This window comes from Oncorhynchus tshawytscha, linkage group LG06, assembly GCF_018296145.1.
Source record: "Oncorhynchus tshawytscha isolate Ot180627B linkage group LG06, Otsh_v2.0, whole genome shotgun sequence".
NCBI lineage: Eukaryota > Metazoa > Chordata > Actinopteri > Salmoniformes > Salmonidae > Oncorhynchus > Oncorhynchus tshawytscha.
The window spans coordinates 51,822,216-51,841,354 of NC_056434.1; the positions used below are offsets into that span (position 1 = coordinate 51,822,216).

The window sequence follows — 19,139 nt, forward strand, 5'->3', positions numbered from 1 at the left end:
GGAGGTGCTCTTGTTCTCCATGGACTTCACAGTGTCCCAGAACTTTTTGGAGTTGGAGCTACAGGATGCAAACTTCTGCCTGAAGAAGCTGGCCTTAGCTTTCCTGACTGACTGCGTGTATTGGTTCCGGACTTCCCTGAACAGTTGCATATCACGGGGACTATTCGATGCTATTGCAGTCCGCCACAGGATGTTTTTGTGCTGGTCGAGGGCAGTCAGGTCTGGGGTGAACCAAGGACTGTATCGGTTCTTAGTTCTGCATTTTTGAATGGAGCATGCTTATCTAAAATGGTGAGGAAGTTACTTTTAAAGAATGACCAGGCATCCTCAACTGACGGGATGAGGTCAATGTCCTTCCAGGATACCCGGGCCAGGTCGATTAGAAAGGCCTGCTCACAGAAGTGTTTTAGGGAGCGTTTGACCGTGATGAGGGGTGGTCGTTTGACTGCGGCTCCGTAGCGGATACAGGCAATGAGGCAGTGATCGCTGAGATCCTGGTTGAAGACAGCGGAGGTGTATTTGGAGGGCCAGTTGGTCAGGATGACGTCTATGAGGGTGCTCTTGTTTACAGAGTTAGGGTTGTACCTGGTGGGTTCCTTGATGATTTGTGTGAGATTGAGGGCATCTAGCTTAGATTGTAGGACTGGCGGGGTGTTAAGCATATCCCAGTTTAGGTCACCTAACAGAACAAACTCTGAGGCTAGATGGGGGCGATCAATTCACAAATGGTGTCCAGGGCACAGCTGGGAGCTGAGGGGGTCGGTAGCAGGCGGCAACAGTGAGAGACTTATTTCTGGAGAGAGTAATTTTCAAAATTAGTAGTTCGAACTGTTTGGGTATGGACCTGGAAAGTATGACATTACTTTGCAGGCTATCTCTGCAGTAGACTGCAACTCCTCCCCCTTTGGCAGATCTATCTTGACGGAAGATGTTATAGTTGGGTATGGAAATCTCTGAATTTTTGGTGGCCTTCCTGAGCCAGGATTCAGACACAGCAAGGACATCAGGGTTAGCAGAGTGTGCTAGAGCAGTGAGTAAAACAAACTTAGGGAGGAGGCTTCTGATGTTGACATGCATGAAACCAAGGCTTTTACGATCACAAAAGTCAACAAATGAGGGTGCCTGGGGACATGCAGGGCCTGGGTTTACCTCCACATCACCCGCGGAACAGAGAAGGAGTAGTATGAGGGTGCGGCTAAAGGCTATCAAAACTGGTCGCCTAGAGCGTTGGGGACAGAGAATAAGAGGAGCAGGTTTCTGGGCATGGTAGAATATATTCAGGGCATAATGCGCAGACAGGGGTATGGTGGGGTGCGGGTACAGCGGAGGTAAGCCCAGGCACTGGGTGATGATGAGAGAGGTTGTATCTCTGGACATGCTGGTTGTAATGGGTGAGGTCACCGCATGTGTGGGAGGTGGGACAAAGGAGGTATCAGGGGTATGAAGAGTAGAACTAGGGGCTCCATTGTGAACTAAAACAATGATAACTAACCTGAGCAACAGTATACAAGGCATATTGACATTTGAGAGAGACATACAGCGAGGCATACAGTAATCACAGGTGTTGAATTGGGAAAGCTAGCTAAAACAGTAGGTGAGACAACAGCTAATCAGCTAGCACAACAACAGCAGGTAAAATGGCGTTGACTAGGCAACGGGGCCGACAGATAAAACATAAACATTATGCTCAAATAGCCACAGTAGCCTTTTGGCTACAGCGTCAGGGTACAGCCTCAGCGTTCACTGTAAACGCGTGCTGGAAGTCGCACAAGTTCAAGTTTACGCTCACAAGACCTCAAATTTGCTCAGTGTCCCAAAGGTTTGACGGAACATTGAGCCTGTGCAACTTGTTGATGGATCAGTCTGAGCCTTTGAATGAGGTTGAGAATATACACAGATCCTTTAGGGTTATGGCTGAGGGATTTCCCAACACATTCCAACCTGGTTTTGATGAGTAATGGCATATTCTCTGAATAGGAGTAGTAGTGCTAGACTGCAGTTGAATATACGTCCAGTAATCAACATTTTAATTTAAGTTTAGTTAATGGATGTATTTGTATGCAGTCTATATAGTTTAGCAATTGGACTATATACAATCAGAATGGCATTGGTTGGCTACTCTCCAAATGGTCCAAATAAAAATATAAATATACAAAACCCTTCAAATAGTTGAAAGAAAATGTAAGCAATTGCAATTTACTGTAGGCCTAATTTACCGATACCAAAATAGAATAGTGGGTACAGGATACTCAAGAGACTAGGGCAAAGAAGTTTAGCTACTGCTGCCCTCTAGTGACTGATAATTACAAGCCCGAGCACAAATCTGATAATAGAAACGTTCTTATTTGTCATTTCCTGCCAATGCTAATGTGTATAATAACATATTCACCAGAAAATGACTTCACTTGTACCTGAAGGCATTTCCTTGTTCATGCCTGCACATCCTGTTACTTCTATCAAATTCAGCTGAGTGATGTGAGCTGTATCACTCATCACATTTCCCAACAGGGCTTTTATCCTAACTATGCACTTAGTCTACAAGAATGGTGTTGATCTTATTTGGTTGATTATCTCTGGATTTACTCTGCCATCAACTCCTGATTCTTGAATGGCTACCCCTGAACTGCACAGAACAGGTAGGCCGATGTGTTAACACAAGTTATTTATCAAGGAAATTAATGACATATATAATATAGACTGTGGAATGCACATTTCCCTCACTTGGCTCCAAACACAGTGCTAATGTTTCCTATGTTTGTTCATGTTGCTTTCCTTTTCCAAGTATATGCCTACTGCTAGACATGTCCCACGTTTGTCTAATACATATCACACGTGAGAAGAAAGTTTAACAACGCAGATAATATCAAAAGATACATTATTGTATAGCCATCCTGTGTCGGCTTACTCTCCACCACAGATTGTTTGTGGACTGATGAGGAGAGTGCGCTCCGGTCATGTCACATACATGTATCTATCCAGCACTGTTCTCAGTAATTCAAATGCTCTATTCTCATAGCTGAGGGTGTTTTCCTAATATTTTTTATTTGTTAAATGTTTGTGATATGTCTTGACATGGTGAAATGTATAATGTATTGAGAGTACGGATTATAGAATAAGATAATGTAATTGGAGAAATAGCCTACCTGTTAAAGTTCAGTGGTAGGGGTTGGGCTTTTTACATAGGGTGTGTTGCAAAACGTTTTGCAACAGACATGTTTTGCAACGGAATCTGACTAATGAATACACCCCTGTTCAGGTGGCTCATTTCATGTGAGCTTAGACTGGAGTGACATGTCCCAGGGCTCTCTCTAAAACTCAGCTGTGTGAGGAATTAGTGATACTCTCTCAAAGATATAGGCGCTCTGCCTTAGAAGCCAGTTGTAGCTTCAGTGACTTGGCCATTTTGTTTGTTCTTTTTAAATTCTGTGTTTGTATGCGAGTGTTCGTCAACATCTTGTAAGTAATCCATGGATCCAGCTGACCTTCTGCTCCCGTAAATAAATAGCATTATGTTTCCATCTGACTCCTGATGCTCCAATGTGGTCTCAGGGCATTTCATATTATGTACGTAAATCCAAGACACTCCATTTAGTGTGATATGTTACGTTTCGTATGGTGTTAATTTGTATGATATATTACAATTCGTATGATATGTTACGAATTTGCTAAACACATGATATGTGAAGAATTAACGCTAGCTAGGTGGATCGTGCTAGCGCTAGGGGTTAAGGTTAAGAGTTAGCTAAAAGGGTGAGGGTGAAGGTTAGGGTTAGCTAAAAGGGTTAAGATTAGGGATAGGGTTAGCTAACACACTAAGTACACTGAACCAAAATATAAACATGCAACAATTTCAAATAAGGAAATCAGTCAATTTAAATAAATAAGGCCTTAATCAATGGATTTCACATGACTGGGAATAGAGATATGAATCTGTTGGTCTAAGATACCTTTTTAAAAAATGTAGTTAGTATCTGGTGTGACCACCATTTGCCTCATGTAGCGCAACATCTCCTTCGCATAGAGTTTCAGGCTGTTGATTGTTGTCCCACACGGCTTCAATGAGGTGTGAAGTTGCTGGATATTGGTAGGAACTGAAACACACTGTAGTACACGCTCAATGGGTGACATGTCTGGTGAGTATTGTAACGGTTTTGACTTAAAGTTATTATTTATAGGGGTGCCAGGTAGGTTGTGCCTACCAGATAAAACATTGGTTTCTCCTTTTGGTTTGGGAGGGGATGAGTCCCATCTGGTTCGTCAAGTCTACACCAACACAAAGGACTTATGTAAAAGACAGGATGGAAATACTTCATAAACCCTTAAAACATTGGAAAGAACATCAACAACTACTATTATTTTGCGTGGGTTGTATTACCAACATAAATGATCACACACACACAACAAATAATGAGCACTGGTTCCTCCAGAAATGTCCTGTATCTCGGGCCTAAAAGAGTCCAGCCCGGTAAAGAAGTTCAGGGAACTCAAGTGACCTTAGTCACGCAATGTTTATCCGTTTAAACAAGTGTAGCGTAAAGCCAGTATCAAATCATATCAAAATAATTATTTTACCACACAACCATCAAGCGTATCAAATCTTAATAAGTCCTCAACTATAACTAACTACATAAAGCATCACAGTATACATCAAAACAAATGCGTATACAAAAAGGTTGTGGTCAGTCAGACAATCCAATCCGCCAACAGATCTCCAGCGGAGGAAGGCCACGAAGAACAGAGAGGTGTAGTCCACGGACGCAAAGAGTGGATCCGGTCTTGGGTAAAACTCTATTAAAGCTACAAAACAAACGGAACTGAGGGTTGATCACATCCTCATTCACGCCTCCATCACAACCCCAATTTTGCGCAGCTGATGCTTGCTATTTAATTGGGAATTAAAGGGAAAGCGCCCTATTGGAAGGAGAAGCACTATTTAATTGGGAATAAAGGGGAAGCGCCCTATTGGAAGGAGAAGCACTGAGACGGTTCAGAAAAATTCAGGGCCGTCACACAATGCAGGCCTTGGAAGTACTGGGACATTCAACTTCCAGGAATTGTGTACAGATCCTTGCGACATGGAGCCATGCATTATCATGCTGAAACATGAGGTGATGAATGGCACGACAATGGGCCTCAGGATCTCTTCACGATATCTCCGTGCATTCAAATTGCCATCAATAAAATACAATTGTGTTTGTTGTCCGTGGTTTATACCTGCTCATGCCATAACCCCACTACCACCATGGGGCACTCTGGTCACAACGTTGACATCAGCAAACCACTCACCACATGACGCCATACACGTGGTCTGCCATCTGCCCCGTACAGTTGAAACCGGGATTCACACTTTTCCTGCATGCCAGTGGCCATTGAAGGTGAGCATTGGCCCACTGAAGTCATTACAACGCCGAACTTCGGTCAGGCTGGCACGTGGTCTGCGATTGTGAGACAGGTTAGAAGTACTGCCAAATTCTCTAAAACGATGTTGGTTTATGGTAGAGAAATTAACATTCAATTCTCTGGCAACAGCTCTGGTGGACTTTCCTGCAATCAGCATGCCAATTGCACGTGCCTTCAAAACTTCAGACATCTGTGGCATTGTGTTGTCTGACAAACTGCACATTTTAGAGTGGCCTTTTATTGTCTTGGCAAAAGAGAAATACTCACTAACGGGGATGTAATCAAATTTGTGCACAAAATTTGAGAGAATTAAGGTTTTGTAACGTATGGAACATTTCTGGGATCTTTTATTTAAGCTCATGAAACATGGGAACAACACAACACATTACCTGTGTTTATATTTGTGTTCAGTATAGTTGCAAAGTAGCTAAAAAAGTAGTAAGTAGTTGCAAAGTTGCTAAAATGCTTAAGTTGTCCAGATTTGAACACAAAATGTTTGGATTGCTAGACATTTGTGTTATACATCCACCCATCCACTCTCCTTTCATTTATGACTTAGTAACCTTCTATCTTATGTAATCATACCAAAAGTAATATATCATACTAATTTGAGAGTCCCTGGATTTACATTTACTATGTTACGTCTAGTCGATGAGACCAGTCTAGATGCTCGCACCCCCTGACAAGACCATCTAGGGTCCACTATGTTACACACACTTAATTAAGCAATAAGGCCAGAGGAGGTGTGGTATATTTAAGCAATAAGGCATGAGGGGGTGTGGTATATGCCCAATATACCATGGCTAAGGGCTGTTCTTTGCACAATGCAATGCGGAGTGCCTGAATACAGCCCTTAGTCGTGGTATATTGCCACAATAAGCATTCAGGGCTCGAACCACCCAGTTTACAATAGTTTATAATGGCCATTATATACTGGCTGGTTCGAGCCCAGAATGCTGATTGGATGACAGCCATGGTACTGTATATCAGACCGTATACTACGAGTATGACAACACATTTTATTTTTACTGCTCAAATTACATTGGTAACCAGTTTATAATAGCAATAAGGCACCTCAGGGGTTTGTGGTACATGGCCAATATACCATGGCTAAGGGCTGTATCCAGGCACTCCGCATTGCGTTGTGGCTAGGAACAGCCCTTAGCCGTGCTATATTGGCTATATACCACACCCCCTCTGGCCTTATTACTTAAATTTATCACGGCTAAGGACTGTTTTTAGGAATGACGCAAAGCGTGTGCCTGGATACAACCCTTAAAGAGAAATCTCACATGACCAAAAGTATATGGACAGATGCTTGTTGAACATCTCATTCCAAAATCATGGGCAATAATATGAAGTTGGTCCCCCCTTTGCTGCAATAACAGCCTCCACTATTCTGGAAAGGCTCTTCACTAGATGTTGGAACATTGCTGCAGGGACTTGCTTCCATTCAGCCACAAGAGCACTAGTGAGGTCCGGCACTGTTGTTTGCCGATTAGGCCTGGCTCGCAGTTGGCGTTTCAATTCATCCCAAAGGTATTCGATGGGGTTGAGGTCAGGGCTCTGTGTAGGCCAGTCAAGTTCTTCCACACCGATTTTAATGCTGAAACAGGAAAGGGTCTTCCCCAAACTGTTGCCACAAAGTTTGAGGCACAGCATTGTCTAGAATGTCATTGTATGCTGTAGCATTAAGATTTCCCTTCACTGGAGCTAGGAGCCCGAATCATGAAAAACAGCCCAAGACCATTATTCCTCCTCCACCAAACGTTACAGTTGCCACTATGCATCCGCCAAACCCAGATTTGTCTGTCGGACTGCCAGATGGTAAAGCATGATTCATCATTCCAGATAACACATTTCCACTCCCCCAGAGTAGCTGTTCAACCATGGAAACCCATTTAATCAAATCCAATTTTATTTGTCACATGCGCCGAATACAACAGGTGTAGACCTTACAGTGAAATGCTTACTTACAAGCCCATAACCAACAATGCAGTTTTAAGAAAATAACAAAAAAATGTAAACAAATAAAAGTACCAAATAATTAAAGAGCAGCAGTAAAATAACAATAGCGAGGCTATGTACAGGGTGTAGGGGTACAGAATCAATGTTCAGGGGCACCGATTAGTCGAGGTAATTGAGGTAATATGTACATCAAATTTATCAATCAAATTTATTCATAAAGCCCTTCTTACATCAGCTGATGTCACAAAGTGCTGTACAGAAACCCAGCCTTAAACCCCAAACAGCAAGCAATGCAGGTGTAGAAGCACGGTGGCTAGGAAAACTCCCTCAAAAGGAAGAAACCCAGAGAGGAACCAGGCTATGATGGGTGGCCAGTCCTCTTCTGGCTGTGCCGGGTGGAGAAAGCCCTGGAGGCAGGGCTTTCTCCTATAGAGCTCCATTTTATGGAATGGTCTGCCTATCCATGTGAGAGATGCAGACTCGGTTCGAGTCTGCATCTCTCACATGGATAGGCAGACCATTCCATAAAAATGGAGCTCTATAGGAGAAAGCCCTGCCTCCAGCTGTTTGCTTAGAAATTCTAGGGACAGGAAGGAGGCCTGCGTCTTGTGACCGTAGCGTACATGTAGGTATTTATGGCAGGACCAAATTGGAAAGATAGGTAGGAGCAAGCCTATGTAATGCTTTGTAGGTTAGCAGTCAAACCTTGAAATCAGCCCTAGCCTTAACAGGAAGCCAATGTAGCGAGGCTAGCACTGGAGTAATATGATCACATTTTTTGGTTCTAGTCAAGATTCTAGCAGAATGCTGAACTGAAGTTTATTTAGTGCTTTATCCAGGCAGCCGGAAAGTAGAGCATTGCAGTAGTCTAACCTAGAAGTGACAAAAGCATGGAGTAATTTTTCTGCATCATTTTTGGACAGAAAGTTTCTGATTTTTGCAATGTTACATAGATGGAAAAAAGCTGTCCTTGAAACAGTCTTGATATTTTCGTCAAAAGAGAGATCAGGGTCCAAAGTAACACAGAGGTCCTTAACAGTTTTATTTGAGATGACTGTACAACCATCAAGATTAATTGTCAGATTCAACAGAAGATCTCTTAGTTTCTTGAGACCTAGAACTAGCATCTCTGTTTTGTCCGAGTTTTAAAGTAGAATATTTGCCACCATCTACTTCATTATGTCTGAAACACAGGATTCCAGGGAGGGTAATTTTGGGGCTTCACCATGTTTCATCGAAATGGACAGCTGTGTGTCGTCTGCATAGCAGTGAAAGTTAACATTATGTTTCCGAATGACATCACCAAGAGGTAAATATATATAGTGAAAATAATAGTGGTCCTAAAACGGAGCCTTGAGGAACACTGAAATTTACAGTTGATTTGTCAGAGGACAAACCATCTACAGAGACAAATTGACATCTTTCCGACAGTTAAGATCTAAACCAGGCCAGAACATGTCCATATAGACCAATTTGGGCTTTCAATCTCTCCAAAAGAATGTGATGATTGATGGTACCAAAAGCAGCACTAAGGTCTAGGGGCACGAGAACAGATGCAGAGCCTCGGTCTGATGCCATTAAAAGGTAATTTACCACCTTCACAAGTGTAGTCTCAGTGTGGTCTAAAACCAGACTGAAGCGTTTCTTATACATTGTTTGTCTTCAGAGAGGCAGTGAGTTGCTGCCTTTTTCAAAAGGTTTTGAGAGGAATGGGAGATTCGATATAGCAGATAGTTTTTATATTTTCTGTCTCAAGGTTGGCTTTTTCAATTGAGGCTTTATTACTGCCACTTCTAGTGAGTTTGGTACACATCCAGTGGATAGGGAGATGTTTATTATGGTCAACATAGGACAGGCACAGGAAGCAGCTCCTTCAGTAGGTTAGTTGGAATAGGGTCCAGTATGCAGCTTGAAGGTTTAGGGGCCATGACTATTTTCATCAATGTGTCAAGAGAGAGAGTATTAAAAAACTTGAGTGTCTCCCTTGATCCTATGCCCTGGCAGTGTTGTGCAGACTCAGGACAACTGAGCTTTGGAGAAATACGCAGATTGAAAGAGGAGTCCATAATTTGCTTTCTGATGATCATGATCTTTTCGTCAAAGAAGTTCATGCATTTATCACTGAAGTGAAAGCCATCCTCTCTTGGGGAATGCTGCTTTTTAGTTAGCTTTGCGACAGTATCAAAAATACATTTTGGATTGTTCTTATGTTCCTCAATTTTAAATTGGAAAAATAGGATGATTGAGCAGCAATCATGGTAGTGTCTTTCCAAGCTTGTCGGAAGACTTCCAGTTTGGTGTAACACCATTTCCGTTCCAATTTTCTGGAAGCTTGCTTCAGAGCTCTGGGATTTTCTGTATACCAGGGAGCTAGTTTCTTATGACAAATGTTTTTTGTTTTTAGGGGTGCGGCTGCATCTAGGGTATTACGCAAGGTTGAATTGAGTTCCTCAGTTAGGTGGTTAACTGATTTTTGTCCCCTGGTGTCCTTGGGTAGGTGGAGGGAGTCTGGAAGGGCATCTACAAATCTTTGGGTTGTCCGAGAATTTATTGCATGGCTTTTGATAATCCTTGGTCTGAGCAGATTATTTGTTGCAATTGCAAACGTAATAATATGGTGATCTGATAGTCCAGGATTATGAGGAAAAACATTAAGATCCACAACATTTATTCCACTGGACAAAACTAGGTCCAGAGTATGACTGTGGCAGTGAGTAGGTCTGGAGACATGTTGAATAAAACCCACGGAGACGATGATGGCTTCGAAAGCTTTTTGGAGTGGGTCTGTGAACTTTTCCATGTGAATATTAAAGTCACCAAAAATTTGACACGGCCTCAAAGGGGATAGCTGAGCTGACTACACTGACTGTGCTACTGGCAGACTCCACTAACCTGGCAGGGAGGCTAACAGCCTGCTGCCTGGCCTGCACCCTATCTCATTGTGGAGCTAGGGGAGTTAGAGCCTTGTCAAGATTATGATCAGTGATTAGTTCATTGACTACAACTGCCTTGGAAGTGAGTGATCTAACATCGTAGCCCTATTTTGAGATGTGAGATATCACAATCTCTTCCAATAATGGCAGGAATGGAGGAGGTCTTTATTCTAGTGAGATTGCTAAAGTGAACACCGCCATGTTTCATTTTGCCGAACCTAGATCGAGGCACAGACACTGTCTCAATGGGGATAGCTGAGCTGACCACACTGACTGTGCTAGTGGCAGACTCCACAAAGCTTGCAGGCTGGCTAACAGCCTGCTGCCTGGCCTGCACCCTATTTCATTGTGGAGCTAGGGGAGTTAGAGCCCTGTCTATGTTCGTAGATAAGATGAGAGCACCCATCCAGCTAGGATGGAGTCCGTCACTCCTCAGCAGGCCAGGCTTGGTCCTGTTTATGGGTTAGTCCCAGAAAGAGGGCCAATTATCTACAAATTCTATCTTTTGGGAGAGGCAGAAAACAGTTTTCAACCAGCGATTGAGTTGTGAGACTCTGCTGTAGAGCTCATCACTCCCCCTAACTGGTAGGGGGCCAGAGACAATCACTCGATGCCGACACATCTTTCTTGCTGATTTTCACACTGAAGCTATGTTGCGCTTGGTGACCTCTGACTGTTTCATCCTAACATCATTGGTGCCCGACGTGGATAACAATATCCCTATACTCTCTACACTCGCCAGTTTTAGCTTTAGCCAGCACCATCTTCAGATTAGCCTTAACGTCGGTAGCCCTGCCCCCTGGTAAACAGTGTATGATCGCTGGATGATTTGTTTAAAGTCTAATACTGAGGGCAATGGAGTCACCAATGACTAAGTTTTTCAATTTGTCAGAGCTAATGGTGGAAGTCTTCCGCAGCTCAGACCCCGTAACGGGAGGAGGAGAGAACAGAGAAGGCTCGGCCTCTGACTCCGACCAGTTGCTTAGTGGGGAGAACCGGTCCAAAGTTTCTGTCGGCTGAATGAGTGACACCGGTTGAGCATTCCTACAGCATTTCCCTCCAGAAGCGATGAGAAAGTTGTCTGGCTGCGGGGACTGTGCGAGGGGATTTATACTTCTATCTGTACTTATTGGTGGCACAGACACTGTTTCATCCTTTCCTACACTTACATTACCCTTGCCTAACGCTTGCGTCTGAAGCTGGGCTTGTAGCACGGCTATCCTCGCCTTAAGGCGATCGTTCTCCTGTATATTATGAGTATAGCGACTGCAATTAGAAGGCATCATGTTAATATTACTACTTATCTTCGGCTGGTGGAGGTCCTGACGAACCACGTCCAGATAAAGCTTCCGGGGTGAAAAAGTTTAATGAAAAAAGTAGCGTGAGGGAAAAAATACAAATATAAAACGGTAATTAACAAATAAAAGCCGTAAAGTTGGCAGGTAGCAAAATAAGGTTATCAACAAACCGCACAGCAGCACGTAAACAAGTCTACAAGTTGTGTAGGTAGGTAAAGTGACTATGCATAGATAATAACAAAGAGTAGCAGCAGTGTAGGGGGGCAATGCAAATATTCTGAGGAGCCATTTGATTAGGTGTTCAGGACTCTTATGGCTTGGGGGTAGAAGCTGTTTAGAAGCCTCTTGGACCTAGACTTGGCGCTCCGGTACCGCTTGCCATGCGGTAGCAGAGAAAACAGTCTATTACTATGATGGCTGGAGTGTTGGACAATTTTTAGGGCCTTCCTCCTTCCTCTAGTGGGTTCGATTCCCGGGACCACCCATACATAAAATGTATGCATTTAGCAGACGCTTTGCATAAAAACTCCTAGAGCCACCACACAACCTCTCACCCACTCCCAAATGTGAACTGGAGGGCATTTAAGTAAAAGAGAGAAGAAAATGCATTTTCAATTTGTCAAATAAAGTTAATTTAATTGACTCTTTCAGGTGGTGTTGGATCTGCAAACTTGTTATTGTTTTCGTGCTGCACTATTGGCCGTATGTGCACTTGTTTGAGATGCCCTGTGCACCAGGTAAGCAAAGTGTTCCCATTTTGAACCATTTAATTTGTGAGAAAATACCAAATCCGTCTACCAGGCGGACAGGGAGAGCTGTGGTTAAAATCCCCGTACTTACAGACCTTCAATGACCCCCGCCCACATCAACGTTTAATACTAGCCTACGTAACATTTAATAACTTTTAAAACCATGGCCACAGAGAGAGAGAGTCAAATTATACCGCAAAGAGCTGCTGTTTTTATGAAAAAATATTCAGCACTGTTACAAAACATAAAATGTGCTTCTCTACTACTTCCACTCGCGCTGCAGCTGCAATGAATGAGTAGGCAAGTGTATTGACATCCTTGCATTTGTATTATTATTAGCAGTTCGTCGTGTCTATTTTATAATATTGAGGAATATTTCACTTTCTCTGGTCATAGGAACTACATGAATTTGTGCATGAGTCAGATGCGGTGCTACTCGAGTTTCGAGTAGGCCGTCATTGTAACTAAGAATTTGTTCTTAACTGACTTGTCTAGTTATATAAAGTTTAATTTATGCTCAGTTGTGCCTTGAAAGTGCTACACCAACTGTTCTATTTTGTAATCAAAGCTCGAGTTTTGAAATATAATATTGTCCAAGAAGAACAATATTGGCAGGCCAGGCATATAACCAATATGCTGGATCATGTATTTGGCCTACTGCACAAAGCTCAATCTTACATAGCTTTTTTTTTAGGTTAATGTTACATTTTTTAAGTCATGTTTATAAAGAATCTGAGCGGCAGATCTTGGCTTGCTTTTTGACTTGACTCAGAAAAGGTTGGTGACCCCTGAACTAAACTATACTGTATGTAAGACATATTCAACTTTGATTACATTACCCTTTTTTCCTGTTTTTTAAATTTCATTACTCATCTGTCCATGTCATCATATATTGAATTTTATGGTATGAAAAGTTCTCCCTTAGTTGAATTGTACAACTCTTTGCATTGATAACGATGGATCTATATTTCTACATACAGTATAGTTTTCTGGTCTTGTTCTTATATGAAAATGTTAATTCCCAATTGCGCAAACTCAGTGAGACTGGGTGAATCCATCAAAGATCAAGGCCAGAGAGTTCTATGGCAAAGTCAGGCAAGCTGTGTCAACAAAAAGCATGGCTGGGTCAAAGTTCACTCACTTTTCTGGGCAAAATGTCTGTCATTCCTCAGTTTCTAATTTCTCACATGCTGGGGAAGGTAAGGATTTGTTCAGCATTGTTGGAGACAAAGTTTATTTCATAATGAGCTGATGTGAATTATGGGAAATGGGATGCCTGGTGTCATTTTTATAATAAGTTAGTGATGAATGTACGAGTATGCCTTAAATCTTAAGGAATTGTTATGTCAACTATTGACTCAGAGCCTGAAAGACATTCCTGAAAGACATTCTCATGTCTGTTACATAGCAGCATGTTGTGATTGTAAATGACTTGGTATTGAATCATTGCTGTTGTTATTGTTATTGTCTAAGGCCTTTTTTGTGTGAACTTTGTACAGTATGTGACCATATCTTTGACAGAGTCCATTCCTCACTTCTTTTCAAGGAGTTGTTCCATTAAGTTACACTGTTGACTGTGTTTTGCTCCACCATTATGACTTTATATTGATAAGTATGAACAATTCAATAATTAACTTTACATATAGCTTATTGAGAAGGGTCTTTGATCAGTTATTGTATAGAGTGGGATAAGAAATCAATAGGAACATAGACCACTCCACAAATTTCACAATGTTGCAAACAGCATTGATATTGGGGTGTAGGTTGCTTGCTGAGTGTGCCCCAATAGGTGGGAGTTAATTTGTTCCAACTAACTGGAGCATGGAACATTTCCTGAATGGTTGAACTGGATGTTTGCCTTGCAGTGTTGGGGTAGGCTACTCACTGCTGCTATTGATGCTGGAAATCCAAGACTGAGAAATCTGTTTTCTGCAACTTCCTGTACTCTACAAGTATGCCTGTACAGTCATGTCCAAAAAATTTGAGAATGACACAAATATTAATTTTAACAGTCTGCTGCCTCAGTTTGCATATACTCCAGAATGTTATGTAGAGTGATCAGATTAATTGCAAAGTCCCTCTTTGCCATGCAAATCAACTGAATCCCCAAAAAACATTTCCATTGCATTTCAGCCTTACTACAAATAGACCAGCTGAAATCATGTTAGGGATTCTCTCGTTAACACAGGTGTGAGTGTTGACGAGGACAAGGCTGGAGATCATTCTGTCATGCTAATTGAGTTTGAATAACAGACTGGAAGCTTCAAAAGGAGGGCGGTGCTTGGAATCATTGTTCTTCCTCTGTCAACCATGGTTATCTGCAAGGAAACACGTGCCGTCATCATTGCTTTGCACAAAAAGGGCTTCACAGGAAAGGATATTGCTGCCAGTAAGATTGCACCTAAATCAACCATTTATCGGATCATCAAGAACTTCAAGGAGAGCGGTTCAATTGTTGTGAAGAAGGCTTCAGGGCGAGCAAGAATGTCCAGCAAGTGAGGTAAGCAAGCAAGTTACAAGCAAGCAAGGTACAGGGTTTGGACTGGGGTAAAGTCATTTTCTCTGATGAATCCCCTTTCCGATTGTTTGGGTAAAAAGCTTGTCCAGAGAAGACTATATGAGTGCTACCATCAGTCCTGTGTCATGCCAACAGTAAAGCATCCTGAGACCATTCATGTGTGGGATTGTTTCTCAGCCAAGGGAGTGGGCTTACTCACAATTTTGCCTAAGAGCACAGCCATGAATAAATAATGGTACCAACACATCCTCCGAGAGCAACTTCTCCCAACCATCCAGGAACAGTTTGGTGACAAATAATGCCTTTTCCAGCATGATGGAGCACCTTTCCACAAGGCAAAAGTGATAACTAAGTGGCTCAGGGATATTTTGGGTCCAAGGCCAGGAAACTCCCGAGACCTTAATCCCATTGAGAACTTGTGGTCAATCCTCAAGAGGCAGGTGGACAAACAAAACCCCACAAATTCTGACAAACTCCAAGCATTGATTATGCAAGAATGGGCTGCCATCAGTCAGGATGTGGCCCAGAAGTGAATTGACAGCATGCCAAGGCGGATTGCAGAGGTCTTGAAAAAGAAGGGTCAACACTGCAAATATTGACTCTTTGCATCAACTTCATGTAATTGTCAATAAACGCCTTTGACACTTATGAAATGTATGTAATTATACTTCAATATTCCATAGTAACATCTGACAAAAATATATTTGTGTCATTCTCAAAACATTTGGCCATGACTGTACTTACATAAATATTCAGACCCTTTACTCTGTGCTTTGTTGAAGCAGCTTTGGCAGCGATTACAGCCTTGATTCTTCTTGGGTATGACGCTTCAAGCTTGGCACACCTTTATTTGGGGAGTTTATCCCATTCTTCTCTGCAGATCCTCTCAAGCTCTGTCAGGTTGGATGGGGAGCGTCGCTGCAGAGCTATTTTCAGGTCTCTCCAGATCGGGTTCAAATCCAGGGTCTGGCTGGGCCACTGAAGGACATTCAGAGACTTGTCCCGAAGCCACTCCTGCGTTGTCTTGGTTGTGTGCTTAGGGTTGTTGTCGTGTTGGAAAGTGAACCTTTGCCTCAGTCTGAGGTCCTGAGAACTCTGGAGCAGCAGATTTTCAACAAGCATTTCTCTGTACTTTGCTCCATTCATCTTTCCCTCAATCCTGACTAGTCTCCCAGTCCCTGACTTTGAAAAACATCCCCACAGCATGATGCTGCTACAAACATGCTTCATCGTAGGGATGGTGCCAAGTTTCTTCCAGATGTGACGCTTGGCATTCAGGCCAAAGAGTTAAATCTTGATTTCATCAGACCAGAGAATCTTGTTTCTCATGGTCTGAGAGTCCTCTAGGTGCCTTTTGGCAAACTCAAAGCGGGCTGTCATGTGCCTTTTACTGAGGAGTGGCTTCTATCTGGCCACTCTACCATAAAAAACCTGTTTTCGCTTGATCATTATGGGGTATTTTGTATAGATTGATGTGGAAAAACATGTATTTAGTACATTTTAGAATAAGGCTGTAACGTAACAAAATTTGAAAAAAGTCAAGTCAAAAAGTCACTTTCCGATTCTGGATTCTGATTTCTTTATTCTGCTGTCAGTGTTTACCTAAGAGATTCTGAGTTGAGATTGCTGAGGAGAGTTTCTGCTCAACTCCTGAGACATGGCATCTCAACATTTCTTAGTAGATTATGCATCATGTTGCAATTGAATGTTGAATTTGTTTTAATTATCATAATTTGTTGTACGTTTATATTCTCTAGATTTCTGAAAAATACATGCTTATTATTTTCCCTAGATGGTCTCTTCAGAGTCCACCCATCAGTATTCCAGGCATTGGCAGAATACAGGTCGGTGGTGGCGCTAGAGAGCACCATTATTACCCATGACATTACCCATGGCATTCCCTACCCACACAGCGTGAGGTACAGTAAAAGAGAACCATTTTGTTTAACAAAGTTCCTGATGTAAAGGTGTTGTGCGTGTTGTTTATGTCTCAAAAAGAAATGCACTTTCAGTATTTTATGTACTATTTCATTGAGGTTATTTCTACCGGTATCCTTTGTTTATTCATAGTTAGTACTGGCAGTTGCTAAGTATCCCAGTTTTGCCTCATTCAGCACAGCCAAAGAGTTGGAGGCCATAGTAAAGGGGGGAGCGTACATGTAGGGTTGTCCTCAGAAGAACTTGACTGCCTAGCCCAGAGTAAGACGTCGCTGAAAGTGTCCCGACGAGACCTGCCCTATGCCATCAGTAAGGTGTTACCCATGACAAGTTTTGGACAAACAACTGAAAAGTCAGTCAATTTGGTATTTTTCTGTTTGAATACCTTGCTTGCCGCACTGGTGTGTGTGTGTGTTCTCCAAGGTCTCTGTGGTGGCACCACTGTATCAGGAACCATGATAGCAGCATACAGAGCTGGCATCCCTCTCTTTGTCAAGTGACTCAAAGTGGCTGTTATTTAGTCAGGATCATTATAAGCTGATAATAAAACACTATAAGGAGTCGTAAATCTTACATTGTCATCAATTGTACAATGTATTACAACCGCTTCATAATGCAGCACACCTGTCTTTTTCTCCTGACCTACAGTACTCTGTCCTTGGGTCGACCGAGCGACCTGCTATTAGCTGTGCCCATCCCTGAGGGGCATGCAGCAGCCGGCCAACCGATTGAGGACGCTATACAGGCTGCACTGGCAGAGGCCAAGTAAGGAATGCATTAGGCTTAAAGGGATGTTCCACTCAAAATGGAACATAATATGATTTTTCATGTTGCCTCATTTATAATTGCGACCTCTAGCTGAATCCCCATGTTCTTTTGGATATGTATTTTGCTTACTTAGGTATTTGATAGTGATATTGTGTTTTGTCAGTATCGCTACAGAGCCCCATTCACTGAGCACTTAGTCTTTTGGTTCTCATGGTCTGTCTGTGCTCATGTTGTTTTTCTGAACGGTTATTTCCTGATCTCTAGATAGCTGCTTGCATGGCTGACATCACAGGAAGTCTCCTTTATCACAGAGTCTCTTTGTGGTTGCAGTAACATGAGAAAAAAATGGAAGGTTCAGTGTTTCACCTTAGTGACACGATTATGTCTCTGTTTCCTTCTAATTTCCCCTCTACTGCTAAAGGCATTAGAAGAAGAGATGTGACGCCCCCTTCATCCTTCAAAAGGTCAACGAATTGACCAGAGGAAAGTCTGTCCTAGCTAGTTACCTTCTCAGATCAATACCGTGACACAAGAAACTATGGTAGAGGTAGAGAGAGAGAATCAATCTCAGTGTAAGGTTAGAAATTGTGGGGAAAAAAGGTAATGATCTGACATATTGTTGTTCTTAAAAAAATATATATATTTATATACATTTCTCCATATAACTTTATATGAGGTCCCGTAACCTCATATTCCCAAAGATATCGCTCGACATGCATACTAGTGCCAGGTTGGGCAGGCAGATAGCCTGTGCACTGTCTGAACGAATGCAGAAGAAGAGGACTATTCCTGGTCTTCACGTAAAAGAGGAAGAGAAAGATTCTGACTATCAAAAATTGTGAGTACTAGTCATATGTTCCTCATCAAATGCAGGTGAACCCCTCTTATCTTGTCTTATAGAGTGCACCATCTTTTCCCACTTTAGTTTTAGCATGATGGACAGTGTGTGACATGCTTGCTGTACAATACCACGGAGGCTTGTTTTTAAAAAAAAAACATAGGTGGTGTGAACGTGGATTTTATTGCAATGGGGAAAACAGAGTAGCTTGTGGTACGTTCACAGAAACTCACACAAGCTTCACATAGGCTTACATCAAACACATTGTACTGTATACTGTAGGCTTATGTCTATAACAATCCGATTATGTTAATATAATGGGTTTATTTGATTGAGACATAACTACTTTTATATTTCACATTTGGACAGACGAATACTGGAATTGTTGGCCTTTTGGTGGAGTAGGAAGGAACCTTGCTGGTTCGTTCTAATTTCATGATCTGCAAAACTTCAACTGTTTATGAGGATACGGTGTACAAATATTACATTGAGTTAAGGAGGTTTTAATGCTGAGTTCTTTTGGGATGTTTTTCCCAACAGACTCTCTGAACAGAATGGGACAAAGACCTCTGTTCATCTCAGCCATTGGAACTGACTCTCACAGTGATGCTGTACTGAACTACTCTCAGCACATGGTACATATGCAAAGAAGTTTAGGAGCGGTGTTGTGTGCTCTTATTTCAACTCTAAATCGGGCCCTTAACGAGTGGTAACAACTGTTTGTTATGA

At 42.2% G+C, this 19,139-nt stretch overlaps 1 protein-coding gene across 6 annotated transcripts in view; it reads left to right on the forward strand.

Moving 5' to 3' along the window:
• Nucleotides 1-2,452: 2,452 nt before the first annotated feature.
• The window catches only part of LOC112252695 (CCR4-NOT transcription complex subunit 4), a 39,406-nt gene continuing 22,719 nt past the window's right edge, over nucleotides 2,453-19,139 (forward strand). For 2 of the 6 annotated variants that reach the window (XM_042323366.1, XM_042323368.1), the window contains exons 1-5: nucleotides 2,453-2,636; nucleotides 12,251-12,336; nucleotides 16,659-16,785; nucleotides 17,453-17,569; nucleotides 17,994-19,045. In XM_042323366.1, coding sequence (XP_042179300.1) covers nucleotides 18,917-19,045 — 129 coding nt within the window. In that variant the 5' untranslated portion in view covers nucleotides 2,453-2,636; nucleotides 12,251-12,336; nucleotides 16,659-16,785; nucleotides 17,453-17,569; nucleotides 17,994-18,916. The remainder of the gene's footprint in view (nucleotides 2,637-12,250; nucleotides 12,337-16,658; nucleotides 16,786-17,452; nucleotides 17,570-17,993; nucleotides 19,046-19,139) is intronic. The other 4 variants (XM_024424163.2, XM_024424162.2, XM_042323367.1 and 1 more) reach the window with 4 other exon arrangements.